The 19,264-nt window shown below is 53.3% G+C and overlaps 1 protein-coding gene across 3 annotated transcripts; it reads left to right on the forward strand.

Moving 5' to 3' along the window:
• Nucleotides 1-1,713: 1,713 nt before the first annotated feature.
• On the forward strand, nt 1,714-10,245 carry TBXT (T-box transcription factor T). 3 transcript variants are annotated; one of them, XM_046006666.1, is made up of 8 exons: nt 1,714-1,919; nt 2,348-2,612; nt 3,377-3,511; nt 4,323-4,384; nt 4,497-4,558; nt 6,125-6,301; nt 7,849-7,978; nt 9,972-10,245. In XM_046006666.1, exons 1-8 carry the CDS (start codon nt 1,714-1,716, stop codon nt 10,243-10,245), a joined length of 1,311 nt encoding a protein of 436 aa, XP_045862622.1. The 3 variants fall into 3 exon arrangements, with proteins under 3 accessions (XP_045862622.1, XP_045862623.1, XP_045862625.1); XM_046006667.1 differs by having other exon boundaries at nt 6,128-6,301; XM_046006669.1 differs by lacking the exon at nt 6,125-6,301.
• The last annotated feature ends 9,019 nt before the right edge of the window (nt 10,246-19,264 follow it).

A 19,264-nucleotide genomic window follows, 5' to 3' on the forward strand; every position in this document is an offset into this window, starting at 1 on the left:
AGGCACGCTGGGCTTCCAGACTCTTCAGTACCCATTTGGAAAGGGGCGCAAAATCAGCCCTGGAAGCATCCTCACTCCAGCTGGTGGGGGGCGGGGGCAGCAGGCCCTTAATCCCTGGGCTGGTTCTGGGAAGCAGAGGCCGCGGGTCGTCAGCCCCCGGCCGGGATCCCGCCTGCGGCTTGGCGCGCCAGGCGCAGGAAGGAAAGGGGTAGCTGGGGAGCACATTCCAAGTCCTTCCGGGAGACCCCCTAGCTAGGGCGCAGGGCGGTTCTAAGTGGGGCGCTTCACCCCAGGAACTGGCCGTTCCCATAGGGTGTGGGGGTGGGGTGCGCGCGAAGACCTGAAAACGGTCTGGAGCCCCACGCTGGGGCTAGAGTGGTGGCCAAGGGCTTCCGAGGCTCTCGGCCAGCGCTCGGAGCTTCTGCTTCCTCCTCTCATCCTGGGCTCCAGTTTGGGGAGAATGTTATTGTTTAAAGAGACCTTACTGAACTATTTCCTGCTCATTGTCACCTTCCCTTCGCTCTCCTCGCGGAGGTTCTCACCGAAAGGTAATAAACCTCCCGCTCCCCACACCGCGGGGCGCGGCGGTCGGCCGGGCCGGCAGGGAGGCGCACCCCAAACCCTGCTCTCCCGAGAGCACCCTGGCCAGCCCCTTCTCACTCCCACCCTCCACAGAAGCAGGGATCAGCCCACAGAAGCCCCGCAAACCTCGTCATCAACGTCCAGTTTTCACACAGGAAGCGGGAAAACGTCCTAAAAGGGCTCTTTTGGGTGAATTTTGAGGATTTCCCACTGCGGGCGCGGAGCTCCGCCTCGGGCAGAGACTCCGGGCGCGGGGCTCCCCCTTCCACACCGGCGAAGGCGCGAGAACGGGGCGGGGGGCGCCGGGGCGGGCTGGACGGGTGTTAGCGCAGCCACCTGCAGCGCCGCGGGGCGAGGGACGTGTCGGGACGGGGCTCCGCTCGGTGGAGCGCGGAGCCTTCAAAGGAGCGAGACCCGCCGGACCCGGGCGAAGCCGACAGGGCGCGCCCTTCCGCCGGGCCGGGCTCGCCGTGCGCGGGCGGGGCGCCGAGGGCCTCGGGCCGGGCGCAGGTGAGCCCGCGCGGGGCGGTCCAGGCCGGCACCGGTGCGAGAGCCAGGCTGCCCCGGGGGACGTGCGGGCCGGGGCGAGCTCGGGCGCCCGGCTCCTCCGCCGCCCCCCGCGCCCGCGGCCCGCCCCGCCGCTTTGATGGAGGTGCAAACATTTGGGGGAGGGCGGAGGTGTCGGGGCTGGGCCGGGGCGCGCGGGGCCCGGCCCGGGATTTGCATGAAACAGGCGCGGGAGCCCATTGTCGGCCCCCGGGCGCCCCAGCCCGCCGGCCGGGTCTGAAATGGCCGCGCGCGGCCAATGGGCAGCTGTGCCCGCACTTCAAAGGGCGCGCGGCCCAATCCGCCGGCCCCCTCCGCGGCCGCCGCGGCTCTATTTATGGGAGGGGACGCAGCTTCTGGCCGCAGAGACCTACCCCAGCCGCGCGGCGCGGGAGTTCAAGTGGAGTCACTTTCCCCCTCACCCCTGTCCCCGCCCCTCCCCCCCGATCTCGGTCCGCGCCCTCCTCCGCGCCAGTGCCGGGAGCCCCGGCGCCGTCTCGGGAAAGCGGCCGCCGACCGGCGTGAAGGTGGCTCTCGCGTAGCGCGTGGGGGCTTGGGGAGCGGTGGGGAGGGGCGGGCGGGAGGATGAGCTCCCCGGGCGCCGAGAGCGCGGGGAAGAGCCTGCAGTACCGAGTGGACCACCTGCTGAGCGCCGTGGAGAGCGAGCTGCAGGCGGGCAGCGAGAAGGGCGACCCCACGGAGCGCGAGCTGCGCGTGGGCCTCGAGGAGAGCGAGCTGTGGCTGCGCTTCAAGGAGCTCACCAACGAGATGATCGTGACCAAGAACGGCAGGTAGGTGCGCCCGGAGATGGGCGTGCGCCAGGCGTGGGGAGGCCTGGGGGAAAGTTCCCCGCTGCCCGACGGTTTTCTCCTAGTGGGGGTTTTCTTGCTCCTTTCAGCTGGGCTCTGCGACAGGGCCCAGCGTCCTCCCCTAATTGTCACTCTCTGGGGCTTTCTCCGCCGAAGTTTGGGAGAAGTCTGCCAGACCCGCGCCCTGCCCGCTCGTGGGAACCCTGGGCCGGGTCCTTTCAGACCCTGCCTCCCGCGGCCATGGGATCGTGTGGAGGACACTGGGGACTTAGGAGGACTCTGGGAAGAGGGGCTGGGGGGCTTTTCTTTGCCTCCAAATGACAGATGCCTTGGTCCCAAGCTTCCTGCCTTACATATAAAGGTCTAAAGCCTCAGATCCGGGGTCCGCCGGCTGCCCCCTTCCTTTGCAGGAGGATGTTCCCGGTGCTGAAGGTGAACGTGTCTGGCCTGGACCCCAACGCCATGTACTCCTTCTTGCTGGACTTCGTGGCTGCTGACAACCACCGCTGGAAGTACGTGAACGGAGAGTGGGTGCCCGGGGGCAAGCCCGAGCCACAGGCGCCCAGCTGCGTCTATATCCACCCGGACTCGCCCAACTTCGGGGCCCACTGGATGAAGGCGCCCGTGTCCTTCAGCAAAGTCAAGCTCACCAACAAACTCAACGGAGGGGGACAGGTGGGTGTAATGGAGGGGCTGGTCGGGGGGAGGGACAGTGCCAGGCAGGCAGGGTCTGCACCTTCCTCGTGGGGGAGGGGACTGTTCTTGAGCGGGAGGTGACGTCTGTCTGTCCGGGAGCAACATCACAGCCTTCCTCTGTTAAGCCATCAGTGTTGTTTATAGTAACCTGATGAGGGCAGCACCAGGGTGCGGAGCTGGGGGTGGGGTGGGGGGGTTGCTGAGCTTCACCTTTGGAGACTCAGGGGGTCTCAGGCTTTGGAACTTGCGCATTGAAGCCTTCAGCTTCCCTAGGGGCAGACAAAAGAGCAGCCTTGGTGGTCAAGGGGCACTTTTGGGCTCAACCTGAGCCACAGTGTTTGCTGCGTGGTCTGGGTCTGAAGAGACTTGTAGATTTGTCCTCTTCTAAGGGTGGCTTTACTGGGGCGTTTGTACTGGGAGACCCCATGTTCAAGCAAAGCACAAACCAGCTCTGGCTTTTAAAGCGTCTCTAGCCGTGCTGGGAGCTCCAGAACGTTACTGCAGCAGGTCAGAGGATCTCACCATGGGCATTCATTGCCTTTCACGGTGTGGAACACCTCACACTCCCTTTCCTAAACCAGTCGTGGGAAGCAGCCCCTGGAGGGAAACCCACCGGCCTCAGCAGCAAAGACACTTCCTTGTGAGCGGCAGCGTCTGCTGCTCCTTGGATGTGTTTCTGTCCTCAGCAGCAGGGCAGACGGATGTCCTGTGGTCTGACGGTCCTGTCCGTGGGCTTCCCGCAGATCATGCTGAACTCCTTACACAAGTACGAGCCCCGGATCCACATAGTGAGAGTGGGGGGCGCACAGCGCATGATCACCAGCCACTGCTTCCCTGAGACCCAGTTCATCGCCGTGACCGCCTACCAGAACGAGGAGGTGAGCGGCGGGGTGGCCTGTGCCCTGGGAGGTCGCGAAGAATGCAGACAGCCCGCGTGTTGGTGGACTTTAGACTGAAAAGTTATGGCTTTTCAAGTAATCTGCTCTCACCATCAGACTGGGACGGAGGGAGGAAGTTCTGAAATGTGTGCTTGTTCACCTGTTTCTCCTTTAATCCTCTGTAAACGTGTCTATAACATGAGAACCATCTACTAAATGCTCCGAGGAAAAAGAATCAAATATTTAGGTTAATACTGTGAGAATTTCTTAAGAACAAGTTGAAGGAGAGAGGAAATCTTTGGAGATCTTCCCAAAAGGGCAGGGGTAGGGGGCAACCCTGCAAACCTGGGCAGCATGGAGGGTCATACAAACGGAAGGGGCTGCTGCACACAAAATCCCAGTTCATGCCTGTCCATCTCTAAGTCTGACCCCAAAGGACAGACATTTTGTGACTCGCGGTTAAGTTGTCAGTGTGGAGCTATTTCCTAAGCCGATTCTGGGATGCTTTGAGCCACGTTTGTTGATCGATCACGGAGAATGTCAGCAGTAGGCTGAACTCACTGTGAACTCCACTCAGAAAAGCAGCATTGAAGAACCTCCATAAATGTACTGTTCATTGCGAAATATGACAATTACTGAGCCACTTCAGACCCAAATAGAAAAATAGATCTGGAAGGAAGTCTGATTATGTTAGAATATTTAAAGGGGGCAGGGGCAGGGGGGCGACTGATGTTTCCCTATTTCTCGGGACCAAATGAAATTGTCTGGCTGAGGGACAGTGTACCAGTCAATGCGGTTTCTTGTTTTTCAGATCACGGCTCTTAAAATTAAATACAATCCATTTGCAAAAGCTTTCCTTGATGCAAAGGAAAGGTGAGAGAATTCTATACCCTTTGGGCAAAGAAACACACAGTAAGAAGAAATACTGCTGCAAATCCTATTTTCTGAATGTTCTCCTTTTTGACGACTCTACATTTTTTGGCAGAAGTGATCAGAAAGATATGATGGAGGAACCTGGAGACAGCCAGCAGTCCGGGTACTCCCAATGTACGGTTTGTTGCACTCTGTCCCCACGTCCCTTGCTTCCAGGACTAGGCTGCTGAGAGCCAGACCTGGGATGCAGGCGAGAGCACGTTTCTGGTGGGGGGGGAAGGAGGCCCTCCGTGGTTCGTGATGTCGGAGCTGTGTCAGGACTGGCCTCCACTCACCCTCTGCTCTCCCTGAGGGTTGTGAATGCGCTTCTGGCTCGTGGGACGGAGAAGGCAGTGGACAACTCCCCCAGGCTCTGTTGTTCGGCTTCCAGGCAGAACCCACCATGGCTGGGTCGGATTGTGGAGGTCTTGGTGGGGGTTAGACTCTGCTCTGTTGGGCAAGTGGAGAAGCCCCTCGCCATCCGCACTTGGAGATGGTTTCCGTCTTGGCTAATGAGGGCGGACTGAAGGGCCGCCTTTGGAATGATGCTGGTGAGCAGGTGGGGTTTTTCCTGAAGCCCATTTCGGTTCCAGGAGTGGCCCAGCAGCTCCGGCTGGTTTTGGTGGTGGGAACCATGGTGTGCAGGATGGGGAAAGTGCTCTAAGTCCAGCTTCCTTTCCGAGTTCCACCAGCTGGAGCAAAGTGGCGCAGATCTGTGGGGCAGCGTCTGTAGGAGACAGGGTCCCGTGTGGCTGCCCTCTCCATGCAGGGAAGGGGCTTGGAGCCCGGACGACAGACATGATCGGGAGGGTCAGTGCTCGCCGCCGCCTGCAGAGGCTGTGGGCAACAGCGCGGCGCCTGCTGCCAACACTCGTTTTCCGTTCTCAGTCCGTTAATCGTCTGTTGCGCTAATTTAACCAACAGCTCCCTGAAGGGGCTCGGGGTGCCAGCATTCGGGCCCGTGAAGGGGGCAGGCTTTGTGGGCAGATCCGGGCCTTTCCCTCATTCCAGTGTTGTCTGAAGGTTGTTTGTCGGAAATCACAGCCAGAGTAATTGTCCTCTTGATAGTTACTTTTCTGAATTTTAAGCAACAGCAACAATAAACTTAAAAGCAGCGACTGGAGAAGAGGTTGGAGTGTGAGAGGTGGGCAGGGCGGCGTCCGAACGATTTTCTGGCAGACGAGCATAGCGGGGAGAAGCTGAGCCTCAAGCAGAAGGAAAGTGGGCGGAGAGCAGCTCACGTCCAGCCAGGACACAGCTCCCCGTGCTGGTCAGGGGGTGGGCGCAGGTGAATGGGGGGCATCACGGGCGTGACTCGTCCCGTGGGTCTTGAGCTCATCTGGCTCTGAATTTCGTGTTTCTGGGTTTTTTTCCTGCTCAGCAGTTAGGGCTTGGAAGCTGACGGGCCTGGGAAGATTCTGGCAGGTTTGAGAAAGCGTGGTTGAGGAAGCAGTAGGTGTTGGCCAGGGCTGGGTCCCCCCAGCTCTTCTCAGGTGCTCTGTGGGTTTGGAAATCCTGTCAGCCTGTGGCCTCTGGTGTGGAGCTGAAGCCCAGATGCCTTAAGACTGGAACTAGGAGACCTCACGTCATCGGGGACCCCTCAGGAAGAGACCCCCAGATTCCTGGTCTCAGCTCGCCCGTCCGTCCTTTACTCGACGGAGGCAGAGCAAACTCCAGTCACTCAGCATTCTTTTCCCACAGCAGGGGGGTGGCTCATCCCCGGAACCAGCAGCCTGTGCCCACCCGCCACCCCCCACCCTCAGTTCGGAGGGCCCCTCTCTCTTCCCTCCTCGCATGGCTGCGAAAGGTACCCCGCCCTAAGGAACCACCGGCCATCCCCCTACCCCAGCCCTTACGCACACCGGAATAATTCTCCAAGTAAGTCTTCCGTCGAAGTGGGCCTGGGTTTGGGGGTGGATGGAAGGCCACCGTGCAGGGAGGCATCTGTAGGATGGACTCCAGAGATCCGAGGAGGGGGGGCTCTTCTGGAACACACACCCAGGCCAGGTCTTCAGTGGCTCGAGAGGGACTTTATTTCCGGTCCATGCCACGGCTGCTGGTTCAGCCACCGTGAGGTCCAGGCCAGGGGCTTGAGGTTCCGAATGCACTCAGTTGCTGCTGGAGCTTTTCCACCCCAGAACCGTGGGTCTGACTCGAGGTTCCCACGTTTGGGTATTTCATGAGCCTCTCTAAAGTGATGATGTTGGGTCCGCCAGGTGTAAGAGTTACTGGCTAGACCCGTGCACGATCTGCCGTGATTCTCCCACTGAGCCCCTAAGTTCGTTTCTCCGCGTGCGGTGCCTGGACCAGCAGCAGCATCAGCTCGAACCTGGCCCAGGCACACGAAAGAGCGGCTCCAGGGAGCCTGATGTAGGCTTGCCGACGAGCGCAGGGCCAGACCGTTAAGATCCATTTGTCTAACTTCCTCTAACACCGCGTATGCCCAGACTTAATTTTGTCTGGCTCTAAAAGGAGGAACATAACTAATGAACACCATAAAACAATTAAGCAATTAAAGCTGATTTGAAATGAAAGGAGCTGATTTGGTAAAGAAACGGTCAAGGGGTCTTGTTCAACCAGCGGCTAGACTCTGAGGCTAGGAGATCATACTTTCGTCTTGCCCAGAGTAATGGTTTTTAAGATCTTTTCATTTCTCTCTCTCTCTCTTTTTAAAAAGATTTTATTTATTTATTTGACAGACAGAGATCACAAGCAGGCAGAGAGGCAGGCAGAGAGAGAGGAGGAAGCAGGCTCCCTGTGGAGCAGAGAGCCCGATGCGGTGCTCGATCCCAGGACCCTGGGATCATGACCTGAGCCGAAGGCAGAAGCTTTAACCCACTGAGCCACCCAGGTGTCCCAAGATCTTTTCATCTCTTAAGAAATAAAAATTTGAGAAAAGGTTCAAGTTATATTTATGTTTATTTTTAAAGAGAATTAATTCCCAATCAAGTGATCGTAGGATTCCTTTTCTACAGGGCATCTGTTGATCTAAAGATAAAGAAAAAGCTTGGGTTTACTGGAATTTATTTTCTAATATATACATTTGGCCATAATTATTTGCCTTTGATGACCAATTAAATGGGCCAATGGATCGTCTTCATTTTTTTTTTTCTAAAAAAAATTACTTATTCATTTGAGAGAGAGCGAGAGCACAAGCAGGGGGAGCAGCAGGCAGAGGGAGGGAGAAGCAGGCTCCCGGCTGAGCAGGGAGCCCGATGCAGGACGGATCCCAGTGGGATCATGACCCGAGCCGAAGGCAGCGGCTTCCCTGAGGGAGTCCCCAGGCGGGCCGGACAGCCTTCTGTTCCATGCCGTACCACCCGTCTCCGGAGCTGGGTAGCACCACTTGTGGCTAGTGTTTCGCTGCATCCTGACACTCTTGGAAAACCGCCCGCCCCACTAACGACGCTTTCTTATACCCGCAGCCTATTCCGACAATCCGTCTGCCTGTTTGTCCATGCTCCAGTCCCACGAGAGCTGGCCCAGCCTGGGGACCCCTGCCCACACCGGCATGCTCCCCATGAGCCACGGCGCCGGCCCGCCCACCAGCTCTAGGTAACGTATGTCTGGATGCGCCGTGCGCTGCCCCGGGATCGTGAGGGTGACATCACGCCATTCCCACACATTGATTTTTCTTCTGCTGCTCACTGTGGGCAGCTGGGCTGTCGTTGGTAGTTCTGTCACTAACCTGGATCCCAGGTCACATGACCGCATGTTCGTGTCCCAGTCTGTCTTCCGGGGGAACCAGTGGCCCTGGGGGTGGCAGGCTTGGAGCTGGGCTGCAGCAGAGGGAAACCAGGACCCCCATCCCGGCTCTGGTACTTCCTAGTTCCTATAGGGGACAAGTCTCTTAAACTCTCTGAGCCTCGTTTCTGTAAGAAAAAAAATATGCTGTGTAACCCGTCCTCAGCTTGTCTTTACAGAGTTGTTGGGGTCAGCAGGTGAAATTTGAAGAAATGTTTCTAGAACCATTTTTGAAAGAGCTATTAAATTCAGGGAAAAAAAAGTGTTGGCTTTTCTGTGGCTACAGGATCAAAGTCCTGAACATATACGCTGATGACTAGTACAGAACCGTGAATATTTTATTATTAGCTTGAAAATAATGTACAGGGAGATTTCCTTAAAAATCAAGCTGATTAGTGAATGCATTTTGCTGTTTTTCATAGGGTCATTAAAAAAATAAGTCAAAGTTGAAAGTCAACTTTTGTTTTCTGAAGAAACAGGCTCAGAGACCTTAAACGATTTAACGGGTTATTGGCTCACAGCAGAGTGAGTCTGTAGACAGGTTATCTTGACTACGAAAGCAGTGTGATTTATTGTGTATAGAATACCAAAATATGCCCCAAATTTTAATCCTTTCGGCTAGGAAACAATTCTTTTATAATAAGAATCTAAGTGTCTATCTTTTTTTTGTTGTTTTTTTTTTGGTTAAAAGATTTATTTATTTATTTGACAGGGAGAGAGAGAGAGAGATCACAAGTAGACAGAGAGGCAGGCAGAGAGAGAGGGGAAGCAGGCTCCCCGCTGAGCAGAGAGCCCGATGCGGGGCTCGATCCCAGGACCCTGAGATCATGACCTGAGCCGAAGGCAGAGGCTTAACCCACTGAGCCACCCAGGCGCCCCCAATTGTCTGCTCTTAAAACATCAAGCGAACAATGCACAAAGCAGCCAGCTGTTCGAGGGCCAGAGGTGGGCCAGCCCCTGCACACGGTCAACGGCCTGACCTGCAGGCTGCAAACCGCTGGCTCTGGGGGCCCGCAGTCCCATTGCCGTCCCATTTTGATGGGGCATCTCCGCGCTGCTTCTTCTCTCTGAAATGGGGACAGTAAACTACTTTGTTCAGCTCAGGTTTTTGAGGTCAGATACACCTGAAGAACGGCGCGGGGCTTGGTAGACCGCACAGCTCAACATGACCTAAGGGAACAACAAGACGTTCGTCTGTAGAAAGACATTTTCTCAAGGTTAGCGTAGTTGGGTGCGGTTTAAATCTGTGCCGGAGGGACTTCATACCGTGTCCAGCGGCCTCCTCCGGGGTTGGGAAACAGGCGGGAAACTGGCTGCAGCCCAGGGGGCCGACACAGCCCGTGAAGGGCCGCCCTGGGGTCCGGCTCCAGGCTGCTCACCCTGCGCGGTGCCCCGCGGACCTGCTACTGCACGGCCGGCGCTGGGGACGGTGCCCGCGTCGAGCACCTTTCGTACCTTACTGTCCCGGAGGGTGATGTGTCCACGGCAAGAGCCCCAGCAGCGCGGCGGGGCCAGTGAACACAGACACCCGGGCATGTCCCCCGGGACCTCTCAGGGTGTCTGATCCCGAGCCCCAGACGACCGGCCAGGAGCGCGCGGCAAGCTCTGCCGGCGGTCGGTCCGCTGCTTCGGTGTCTCGCCGGAGGGGACAGTGGCTCTGCGCGCCCGACAGAGCCAACCGCCTGCTGGGACGGCCCCGTGCAGGGCGCCAGTCGGGGGAGGGGGTCTCGGGGCGCTGTCCCCGTGCGCCGTCTGGAGCGTCTCCGCGTCTCCGGTGGCCTGAGCGTCTCCGTTTCCCCTTCAGCCAGTACCCCAGCCTGTGGTCCGTGAGCAACGGCGCCATCACGCCCGGGGCCCCGACGGCGGCGATGGCCAACGGGCTCGGCGCGCAGTTCTTCCGGGGCTCGCCGGCGCACGCGGCGCCTCTCAGCCACCCGGGGCAGGCCTCGTCCTCGTCGGGATCCCCGCTGTACGAAGGGGCCCCCACGGCCACAGACATTCCCGACAGCCAGTACGACGCGGCGGCGCAGGCCCGCCTCCTCGCCTCGTGGACGCCGGTGTCACCCCCTTCCATGTGACGCGAGGCCTGCGCTGGGACGGACGCAGGACTTCGTGTGGGGCCTCCGCCGCGGGCCTGGTTGCCCCTCCGGGTACGACGTGGCAGCTCGTGGGTCCAGGAGAGGAAATTGTCCCCATCACCCTCCCTTGAAAGCAAGAGGAGGGGCCGCGTTCTGCTGTTCTCGGGAGCGCGGTGCCCGCCGTCGCGGCCGCGGGTGCGCGCAGGTGAACGGGCCCGGAGGCCTCGCCGCTGGCCGGACTTAGCGCGATTCACAGTAAAAATGATTTTCTAGGGCCCAGAAACTGTCTGCCTCTCGTAGGGCACATGGGGGACTTGGCCCATCGGAGTCTGTAAACTCCAGCGGTCCTACCTGGGCAAGGTAAAAAGCACACTTACTTCCCTGCCTTTGCTTGGCGGCGGTTTCCAGGCCCTTTGTGGCCCGGCGCGGCTGGAGCTGCGCTGGGACGGACAGGATCCTGTCATCAGAGCTGAGGACCGCAGATTGTAGTTGAAACGCAACCTCGCCTGCTCTGCCCACTAGAATGTTTGTTCTGAGCGTAGGTAGTTAATCTCTCATATTGTTAAATCTATGATTGTTTATATTTTTCTTCTAAGTAGCCAAAGACAATCAGCAGGAAACATTTTCTGCAAAATAAAGGCAATATCCAAATTTGGCTGCTCTGGTTGTTATTCAGACTCCTCTTTCGGGGGCGGGATTTTGTGATGGCTGGTGTGAAGACCTTGTCCCAAACGGGCATTTTTTTTTTTTAATATTTATTTTTATTTGTTTATTTACAGCATAACAGTGTTCATTGTTTTGGCATCACACCCAGTGCTCCATGCAGTACGTGCCCTCCCTATTACCCACCACCTGGTTCCTCAACCTCCCACCCCCCCCCCCCACCTCCCTGCCGCCCCTTCATAACCCTCTGGTTGTTTTTCAGAGTCCATAGTCTCTCATGGTTCATCTCCCCTTCCAGTTTCCCTCAACTCCCTCTCCTCTCCATCTCCCCATGTCCTCCATGTTCTTTGTTATGCTCCACAAATAAGTGAGACCATATGATACTTGACTCTCTCTGCTTGACTTATTTCGCTCAGCATAATCTCTTCCAGTCCCGTCCATGTTGCTACAAAAGTTGGGTATTCATCCTTTCTGATGGAGGCATAATACTCCATTGTGTATATGGACCACATCTTCCTTATCCATTCATCCGTTGAAGGGCATCTTGGTTCTTTCCACAGTTTGGCGACCGTAGCCATTGCTGCAATAAACATTGGGGTACAAATGGCCCTTCTTTTCACTACATCTGTATCTTTGGGGTAAATACCCAGCAGTGCAATTGCAGGGTCATAGGGAAGCTCTATTTTTAATTTCTTCAGGAATCTCCACACTGTTCTCCAAAGTGGCTGCACCAACTTGCATTCCCACCAACAGTGTAAGAAGGTTCCCCTTTTTCCACATCCTCTCCAACACACGTTGTTTCCTGTCTTGCTAATTTTGGCCATTCTAACTGGTGTCAGGTGGTATCTCAATGTAGTTTTAATTTGAATCTCCCTGATGGCTAGTGATGATGAACATTTTTTCATGTGTCTGATAGCCATTTGTATGTCTTCGTTGGAGAAGTGTCTGTTCATATCTTCTGCCCATTTTTTGATATGATTATCTGTTTTGTGTGTGTTGAGTTTGAGAAGTTCTTTATAGATCCTGGATATCAACCTTTTGTCTGTACTGTCATTTGCAAATATCTTCTCCCATTCCGTGGGTTGCCTCTTTGTTTTGTTGACTGTTTCCTTTGCTGTGCAGAAGCTTTTGATCTTGATGAAGTCCCAAAAGTTCATTTTTGCTTTTGTTTCCTTGGCCTTTGGAGACATATCTTGAAAGAAGTTGCTGTGGCTGATATCGAAGAGGTTACTGCCTATGTTCTCCTCTAGGATTCTGATAGATTCCTGTCTCACGTTGAGGTCTTTTATCCATTTCGAGTTTATCTTTGTGTACGGTGTAAGAGAATGGTCGAGTTTCATTCTTCTACATATCGCTGTCCAGTTTTCTCAGCGCCATTTATTGAAGAGGCTGTCTTTTTTCCATTGAATATTTTTTCCTGTTTTGTCGAAGATTATTTGACCATAGAGTTGAGGGTCCATATCTGGGCTCTCCACTCTGTTCCATTGGTCTATGTGTCTGTTTTTATGCCAGTACCACGCTGTCTTGGTGATCACAGCTTTGTAGTAAAGCTTGAAATCGGGTAACGTGATGCCGCCAGTTTTGTTTTTGTTTTTCAACATTTCCTTAGCAATTCGGGGTCTCTTCTGGCTCCATACAAATTTTAGGATTATTTGCTCCAGCTCTTTGAAAAATATCAGTGGAATTTTGATCGGAATGGCATTAAAAGTATAGATTGCTCTAGGCAGTATAGACATTTTAACAATCCAAACGGGCATTTTAAAATCTGTTGTGAACCTTGATACTTTCTCCAGCGAGCAGCCAGTGAAATTCGCGTGTATTTACTCAATGCTAATTACCACAAATATGCAAAACATGACAAGTGATTTTCAAGAGATTAGGTAGTCAGCACTGAATCGCAGATAATGACAGCATAGAACAGTAAAGACCAGCGGGAGATGTGTGCCCGATTCAAGCAATTCAAACAAAAGCCTATCAAATGAATTGACAAAAAGTTACAGCTTATGTGTTTGGACAATATGGCATTTATAAGTATCTATCCTGCTTGTGTTCCCAGCAGAGAACCAGAATGGTGCTTTGTGCTTGATCGGGGCAATTTCTCCATCTAGTGGCTGAATCCTTAATTTGATGCTACTCTTTGGGGCTTAATACGTTCAGAAGCCCTGCTTGCTGAGAGCTGTGGATGGCCCATCCATTGGAGCTCGGCCAGTAAGGCGGCATTATGGATGCACGTGGTATCTGGATGCTGCAGGTTAAGAGAAACAAGGCTAAGGGGCTTTGAAACTTCCCGAAGAAGTGGGGGAAGTGTTTAAAAGTCAGCATTACTCACTTATGAGTTACTGTATTGAACTCATGACTGATCATTGCCAGGGGCTCAGTCCAGCGCTCAGGTCTCCCTGCCCTTTTGGGACATGCACGGATCCACTTGGCTTACTGAGTGTGAACTCAGAACTCAGTGCGGAGGGCTGAATATTTAGAGTACTGGTGCCTGCCGTCCACGTGGGACATGGTTCTCCTCAGCCATTTTGCCCTTGAAAGTTTTCCACGATGTCACAACTACGAGATTCAATGCCGCTCGCATGCAGATGTGTCCTAAATCAGACGATTTATTGACAGACGCGTTAGAAGAATATATTCTCAGTAAACTGCTGCCCGGGTAGAACTGGGAGATGAAACTGCCCCCAGTCTGCAGTGTGGCTCCTGCCCGGCCGAGGTGTCAGCAGGGGATGCTGGAGAAGGGCTGGGCTTTGAGGGCGTGGACAGCCCCCTGGGCTCCCACAGTGCTGGGAGTCCACCCGGCTCTGTGAAAGCTGCCATCAAGGTCTTGTCCTCCTAGGGTCCACCCCAGTGCCCATCCCCTGGCAGGTCGGCAAGTGTCAGGACTCCAGGACTGACCTGAAGGCATAAGAGGCGCCTGGGTGGAGGGTTCTGGAGGGCGTGGCCAGGGGCCGCAGGGAGACTGAGTCACACGGCCCTTTCTGCAGGGGCTTTCCACTCTGGCTGGAGAGACTGAATTTACATGTAGATGATGGACGGGATCTTGACACGTTTGAGTTTCCAAAGGTGACCCAGAGTTCAAAATCAAAAATTAATATTTATATAAACCAAACAGTGTTTTTCTGGTTGTGCCATGGGGCAGGCAGCCACGTAGTGCAAAGAGCCTGCAGTTGGGTGCGAAAGACCTGGATTTGAGTGAGAGTTACCCACTCCAAGAATTCAAGTTCCTTATCTGCAGAGACGGAGAAAAAAATGCTCGCCCATCAGGGTTGTTGTGAGAAACGAAAGAGAGAAAGCTCTTGGAAAGTGGGTAGAAACAGTGACATGTGCTATAGCATCGCAGGTAAGATTCCAAGCCAACCGAACGAATTGTTGCCCGCTCTACTTATGGAGCCCTTAGAATAGGGAACGGCTGCATGGAAGGACCAAGTCGAGATCCTTGGCATCGGTCCTAATTCAGAACGCCATGGGAAAGTCCTCTGAGTTGTTTGTCTACGAAGATTAAGGGAGGTTCTAAAGTTTTCAAGAACAATAAATATGTAGCCCAGTTTTTAAAGAAGGAATTATACAATCTGACCTCCTTGTCTCTGGGGTTCCAGAGGGTCTATACCAGGTGAAAGTGATCTTTAAACATTGTTCCCTGCCACTTGGAATGTCTGTGGTCAGATTGTTTCACTCTTTTTTTCTTTTGGGGGACGGTGGTGGTAATAGATAGGGTTTATGTCTTCTAAAAAGAAAAATACTTTTCAAAATATGTATTTAAGAGGAGATGTGTAACGAACGCATTCCTGACCAGGAAAAAGGGCAAGTGAATGCATGATATGTATATAAGATTAAGACGGCACTCTGGAATCAGGTTAAAATTACAGCCAGCCGGAAAACTAGAAGCTCACATAAAGTTAAAGGGATCTAAACTCCCAATTCTTTTTATTTTTTGGCATAATATTATATATATTTTTAAAAATGCATTATCCCACACTAGAAAACTATAGAGCTCTATAATAAAAACATTGCATTTGGATCATGGCAGTACACCCAGAAACCTGCAAGTGGCTTGTGATTAAAATCCTTTCTCTTTAATTCCCAAAGCTATAGTTTTGAGAAGAAAAGCTTATTTTTCTCATATCTAAATATGTTTATAATTTTAATTTTTTTCTTATATAAAAAAAGAAGAGACTAGGGGCGCCTGGGTGCCTCAGTGGATTAAGCCTCTACCTTCAGCTCAGGTCATGATCTCAGGGTCCTGGGATCGAGACCCACATCGGGCTCTCTGCTCAGTGGGGAGCCTGCTTCCTCCTCTCTCTGCCTGCCTCTCTGCCTGCTTGTGGTCTCTGTCAAATAAATAAAGAAAATCTTAAAAAAAAAAGAAGAGGCTAAATGACTCTCTTCTTTTTCCAATTAAAAAAAAAAAATCATGGGGCCCCTGGCTGACTCAGTCGTTAAGCATCTGCCTTCAGCTCAGGTCCTCATGGTCCTGAGGTCCTGGAATCGAGCTCTACATCCGGCTCCCTGCTCAGCGGGAAGCTGTTTCTCCCTCTCCCACTCTCCCTGCTTGTGTTCTACTCTCATTATCCCTCTCTCTGTCAAATAAATAAATAAATAAAATATTTAAAAAATAATTTCTAGGGTGCCCGGGTGGCTCAGTCGGTTAAGCGTCCAGTTCTTGATTTGGGCTCAGGTCAGGATCTCAGGACCGCAGGATTGGGGCCCACATGTGGAGAATCTGCTCGTCTCCCTCTCTCTGAAATAAATAAACAAATCTTTAAAAAAATAATTTCACATTAGGAATTATGAATAAAATTTATTGTTTTTAAGTTTTCAAACATATTAGTGTAAAACTATGATATCATTAGCATGCAAAATGTTAATATCTTATCAAATTTTATGTAAACATCATAGCAATGCCGTGTGCGTTTATAACATGTTAAACAAATATATGACCGCAGAGCCTTGGGGCGGGGAGACATGTAGCCACAGCGGAGGAAGGTGCCCGCACTACCTGGAGGCGGGGTGCTGTCCCTGGAGCGTTGGCAGTGATGAGAGGAAGGTAAAAGCAACCTTGAAAATAACAGAATTGCAGCTCGGAAGTCAACAAACGAGACAGACCGGAATTATAGAAAATATTCAGTTCTAAGCAAGAAGGAAAAAGTTGAAAAAGATGGGCCAGTTGGAAAGAAAACAGCAAGCAGGTGATGTTATACTCAGGCTTGCGGAGAATTCGAGTCCGTGCAAGCATCTAAACAAAGCGAAGGCATGGGTTGTCAGACGTGGGACGAGCCAGACCTAGCGGTGCTCCCTACAGCCAGCGCACTTGAAATCTAGGCGCCCACGTGTCAGAAGAAAACCCCGGGAGAAGGTCCGCCATGGGCAGAAATGCGGGTCAAAACGAAGCTGGAGTGTCTGTGTTGATCATAGGTCGGCTGGACCGCAGAGCACAGAATAGTCCAGAATAGGGCAAGCGAGGGGAGCAATGGTTCGGGAGCCTCCTGTAGGACACAGGAGCGGGGCCTGTCCAGACACGCCTTCCACCCGGAGGACAGGGCCGGCGACACCTGCTGTGGGCCGGCGACTGCACGTGTCTCTGAGTCTTCCGCGTTTCAGCTGGGAATATTTACTGTGATTGTCCCTTGATCGTAGGGCCTGGGGGGTGGGGCAGAAACCTTTTATTTGCTAGAGCGGCATCCAGAAGTGGTGTAGGTCACGATACTGGTGCTGAGTCTGACGCTGGGATCATTTGTTCCACAAGGGCAGACGTGACAGCTGTCATTTTCGGCCTCTTTACTCTTGCCTGTATCTGCACCCTTCACGGTGGGACTGCTCAGCTCTTCCCCCACAAGGGCAGAGTCTCTTTTCTCACTTTTCACGTCTCCAGATTAGCCGTGTGACCTACTTTGTCCAGTGGAACGTGGGCAAGAGGGACAATGTGTTGGTGGGGAGACAAGGCTTCAGCCACGTCCTCGAGAATGTCGCTGGGAGCTGAACTCTTCCTCCTGGGCCCAGAAGGTACACCGAAGGAGCACAGCCCTGGCAGCCGACCCGCAGAACTGCGGTGCCAAAGGGACCTTTGCCTGCAGGCCCACGGGCATCGTGGCATGTCCCTAAGATCTCGTGAGGGATTGCTCTGCAGCAAAAGCAAATGGATACGGAAGCTGGTACTTAGAAGTGGGACGCCACCGTAGCCAAAAACTGAACTGTGTGAGGTTAGCTTTGGGATGGCTGCGGAAGGCCAGGAACCTTTTAAATCTGGGCGTGTGGCTACCCATACTCCCCAGCGCAAAACGTTTGGTAAAAGTGTTTACCTGCAGGATCTGGGAAGTTGGGGAAGTCACCGGGGAGCGTGCGCAACTGGGCAGCTGGTGCCCGCACAGGGACTGAAAGGCTTTCGGCAGCAGGTGGTGAGACAGTAAGAGATGAGCTCATAGAAGGAACTGGCCAGTCTCCAAGCAAAACGTAGAGGGAATTTACCGGTTCCAGAACTTGCTAGGGAATCGTTTCTCACGTCCGGTCTGCTCAGCTTGGGCCAAAAGAGAATCGGGAGCCCTGCCCGAACGGCACGGCTGTGGGGTGAAGACCGAATCGAGGGTATGAAACAACCTTCGTTAAGACCTCCGAATGGATCAGGGGGATTCTAGAAAACCTTCCAACTGCAAAACATCTGTAAAATCGTAAGGACTTTACCTCACACCTGCCGCGACTGTCCAGAGGGCCGTGCAGCCTGAGCTCCCCGTCATGCATCAATGACTCGTCCAGCCGTAAACTTGGGCACGTGCAGCACTCATCTGTCATCACAAGGAAATGGGAGTTTCCACAGTTCTCAAGGGGCTCCTCGAGTTGAGCTTGTGGTGACAAGGTATGAAGGGAGGTGCCCAGGGAAAGGAGCTGGGAAACATCCCTTCGCCAGAGCTCAAGAGGTCTCCTGAATCCCAGCATCTTCCCCAAAGACAGCGATAGAGCACACCATGGAATAAAAGATGAAATTGAGGAAGAGAGAGCGAGGTAGGTGAGTGTTTCTGACTGAGTCTCAGACCAGCCTTCTCACTTCTCGGAGCATCCAAGATTTGAAGTGATAGTGCCAGATTCCAGATAAGGAGCAGGACGGTGTTAAAAAAAAAAATGGATCTGTTTTATCCAGAACACGAACTCTTCAGGGCAGCAAGCAGATTGTCCCCTTGGCTACTTGCTGGGCCGGTTGAAAAGTGCTGTGGAATTTATTCAACAGAAGACACACAACCCAAAAGACACCAGGAGCTTGCATCTGCAGTGCACAAGGGAACAGAGGAAGGCATCATACCGGAGGAAGGCATCGTACCAGAGGAAGGCATCGTACCGGAGGAAGGCAAGAGGCCACCAGGGAGTGTGGACGCAGAAGCCATGGGAGCGAATGGGTTTGAGGAGGGTTTCAGGTTATTGGCAGGGGCGCTACGCTTGTGTCCATGTGGACAGCCGTCGAGGTTGAGAGGAGTTGACGGTAAATGTTAGTCTGTTAAGAAAACATGAGAGAAACAGCAAAATCTCTATGGGAAATCTAGAAACCACGCACGACTCTCCGATGGAATGGTTTGGCTGACATCTGGAAAGACAGAGCAGAGGGCTTAAAGAATCCCACCTGTAGCCAGTAAAAATGTGGTTGCCTTTGAAGGTAAGGGCCAACAGCTAATAAAAAGGACACGAGGTTGAAAAGTCGGGACGCCTGGGTGGCTCAGTCAGTTAAGTATCTGCCTAGAGCTCAGGTCATGAGTCGCAGGGTCTTGGGTTCGAGTCCCACATCCGGCTCCCCACTCAATGGAGAGTCTGATTCTCCCTCTCCCTCTGCCCTCCCCCACTTGTTCTCTCTCTCTTTCTCTCTCAAATAAATAAATAAAATCTTTTAAAAAAAGGATATGCGGTTGAAAAGTCAGGAATCTGTAGAAACGTTGTAAGGGTCTACAAAGAATTCTTTAAACCTGAGAAAGAGAAAATATCTTACTGAGCCAAGAGAAGGTCAAGTACGAGCTCTGTTGGGCTCAGGAGAGTAAGTCAGATGACAAAGAGCACAGAGTGTACGTCAGAATATACGTCTTGACCACAGAGAGCACGGAGCAGCTGTCGCCAAGAGCAGAAGGCTAAGCCAGCTACACTGAGAGCTCCAAGAGCAGACCAGACAAGACCAGACAGCTCAGGGGGACTCAGAAAATGCTTTGCCTTAGATAGGGATGAAGATGAACAGCTCACCCTGATTCTGAAGGTTAAAGCACAGAGTTGAGAGCAAGCAAGCCATGCAAAGTATCAGATGACACAGAGCTTGGCTGGTCACCGGAGCGAGAAAGTGAACACTGAAGAAGGAACACGGACAGGTATTCTCTGGGGGGCACTCTATGAG

Source organism: Meles meles, chromosome 5, assembly GCF_922984935.1.
Source record: "Meles meles chromosome 5, mMelMel3.1 paternal haplotype, whole genome shotgun sequence".
NCBI classification, from domain to species: Eukaryota; Metazoa; Chordata; class Mammalia; order Carnivora; family Mustelidae; genus Meles; species Meles meles.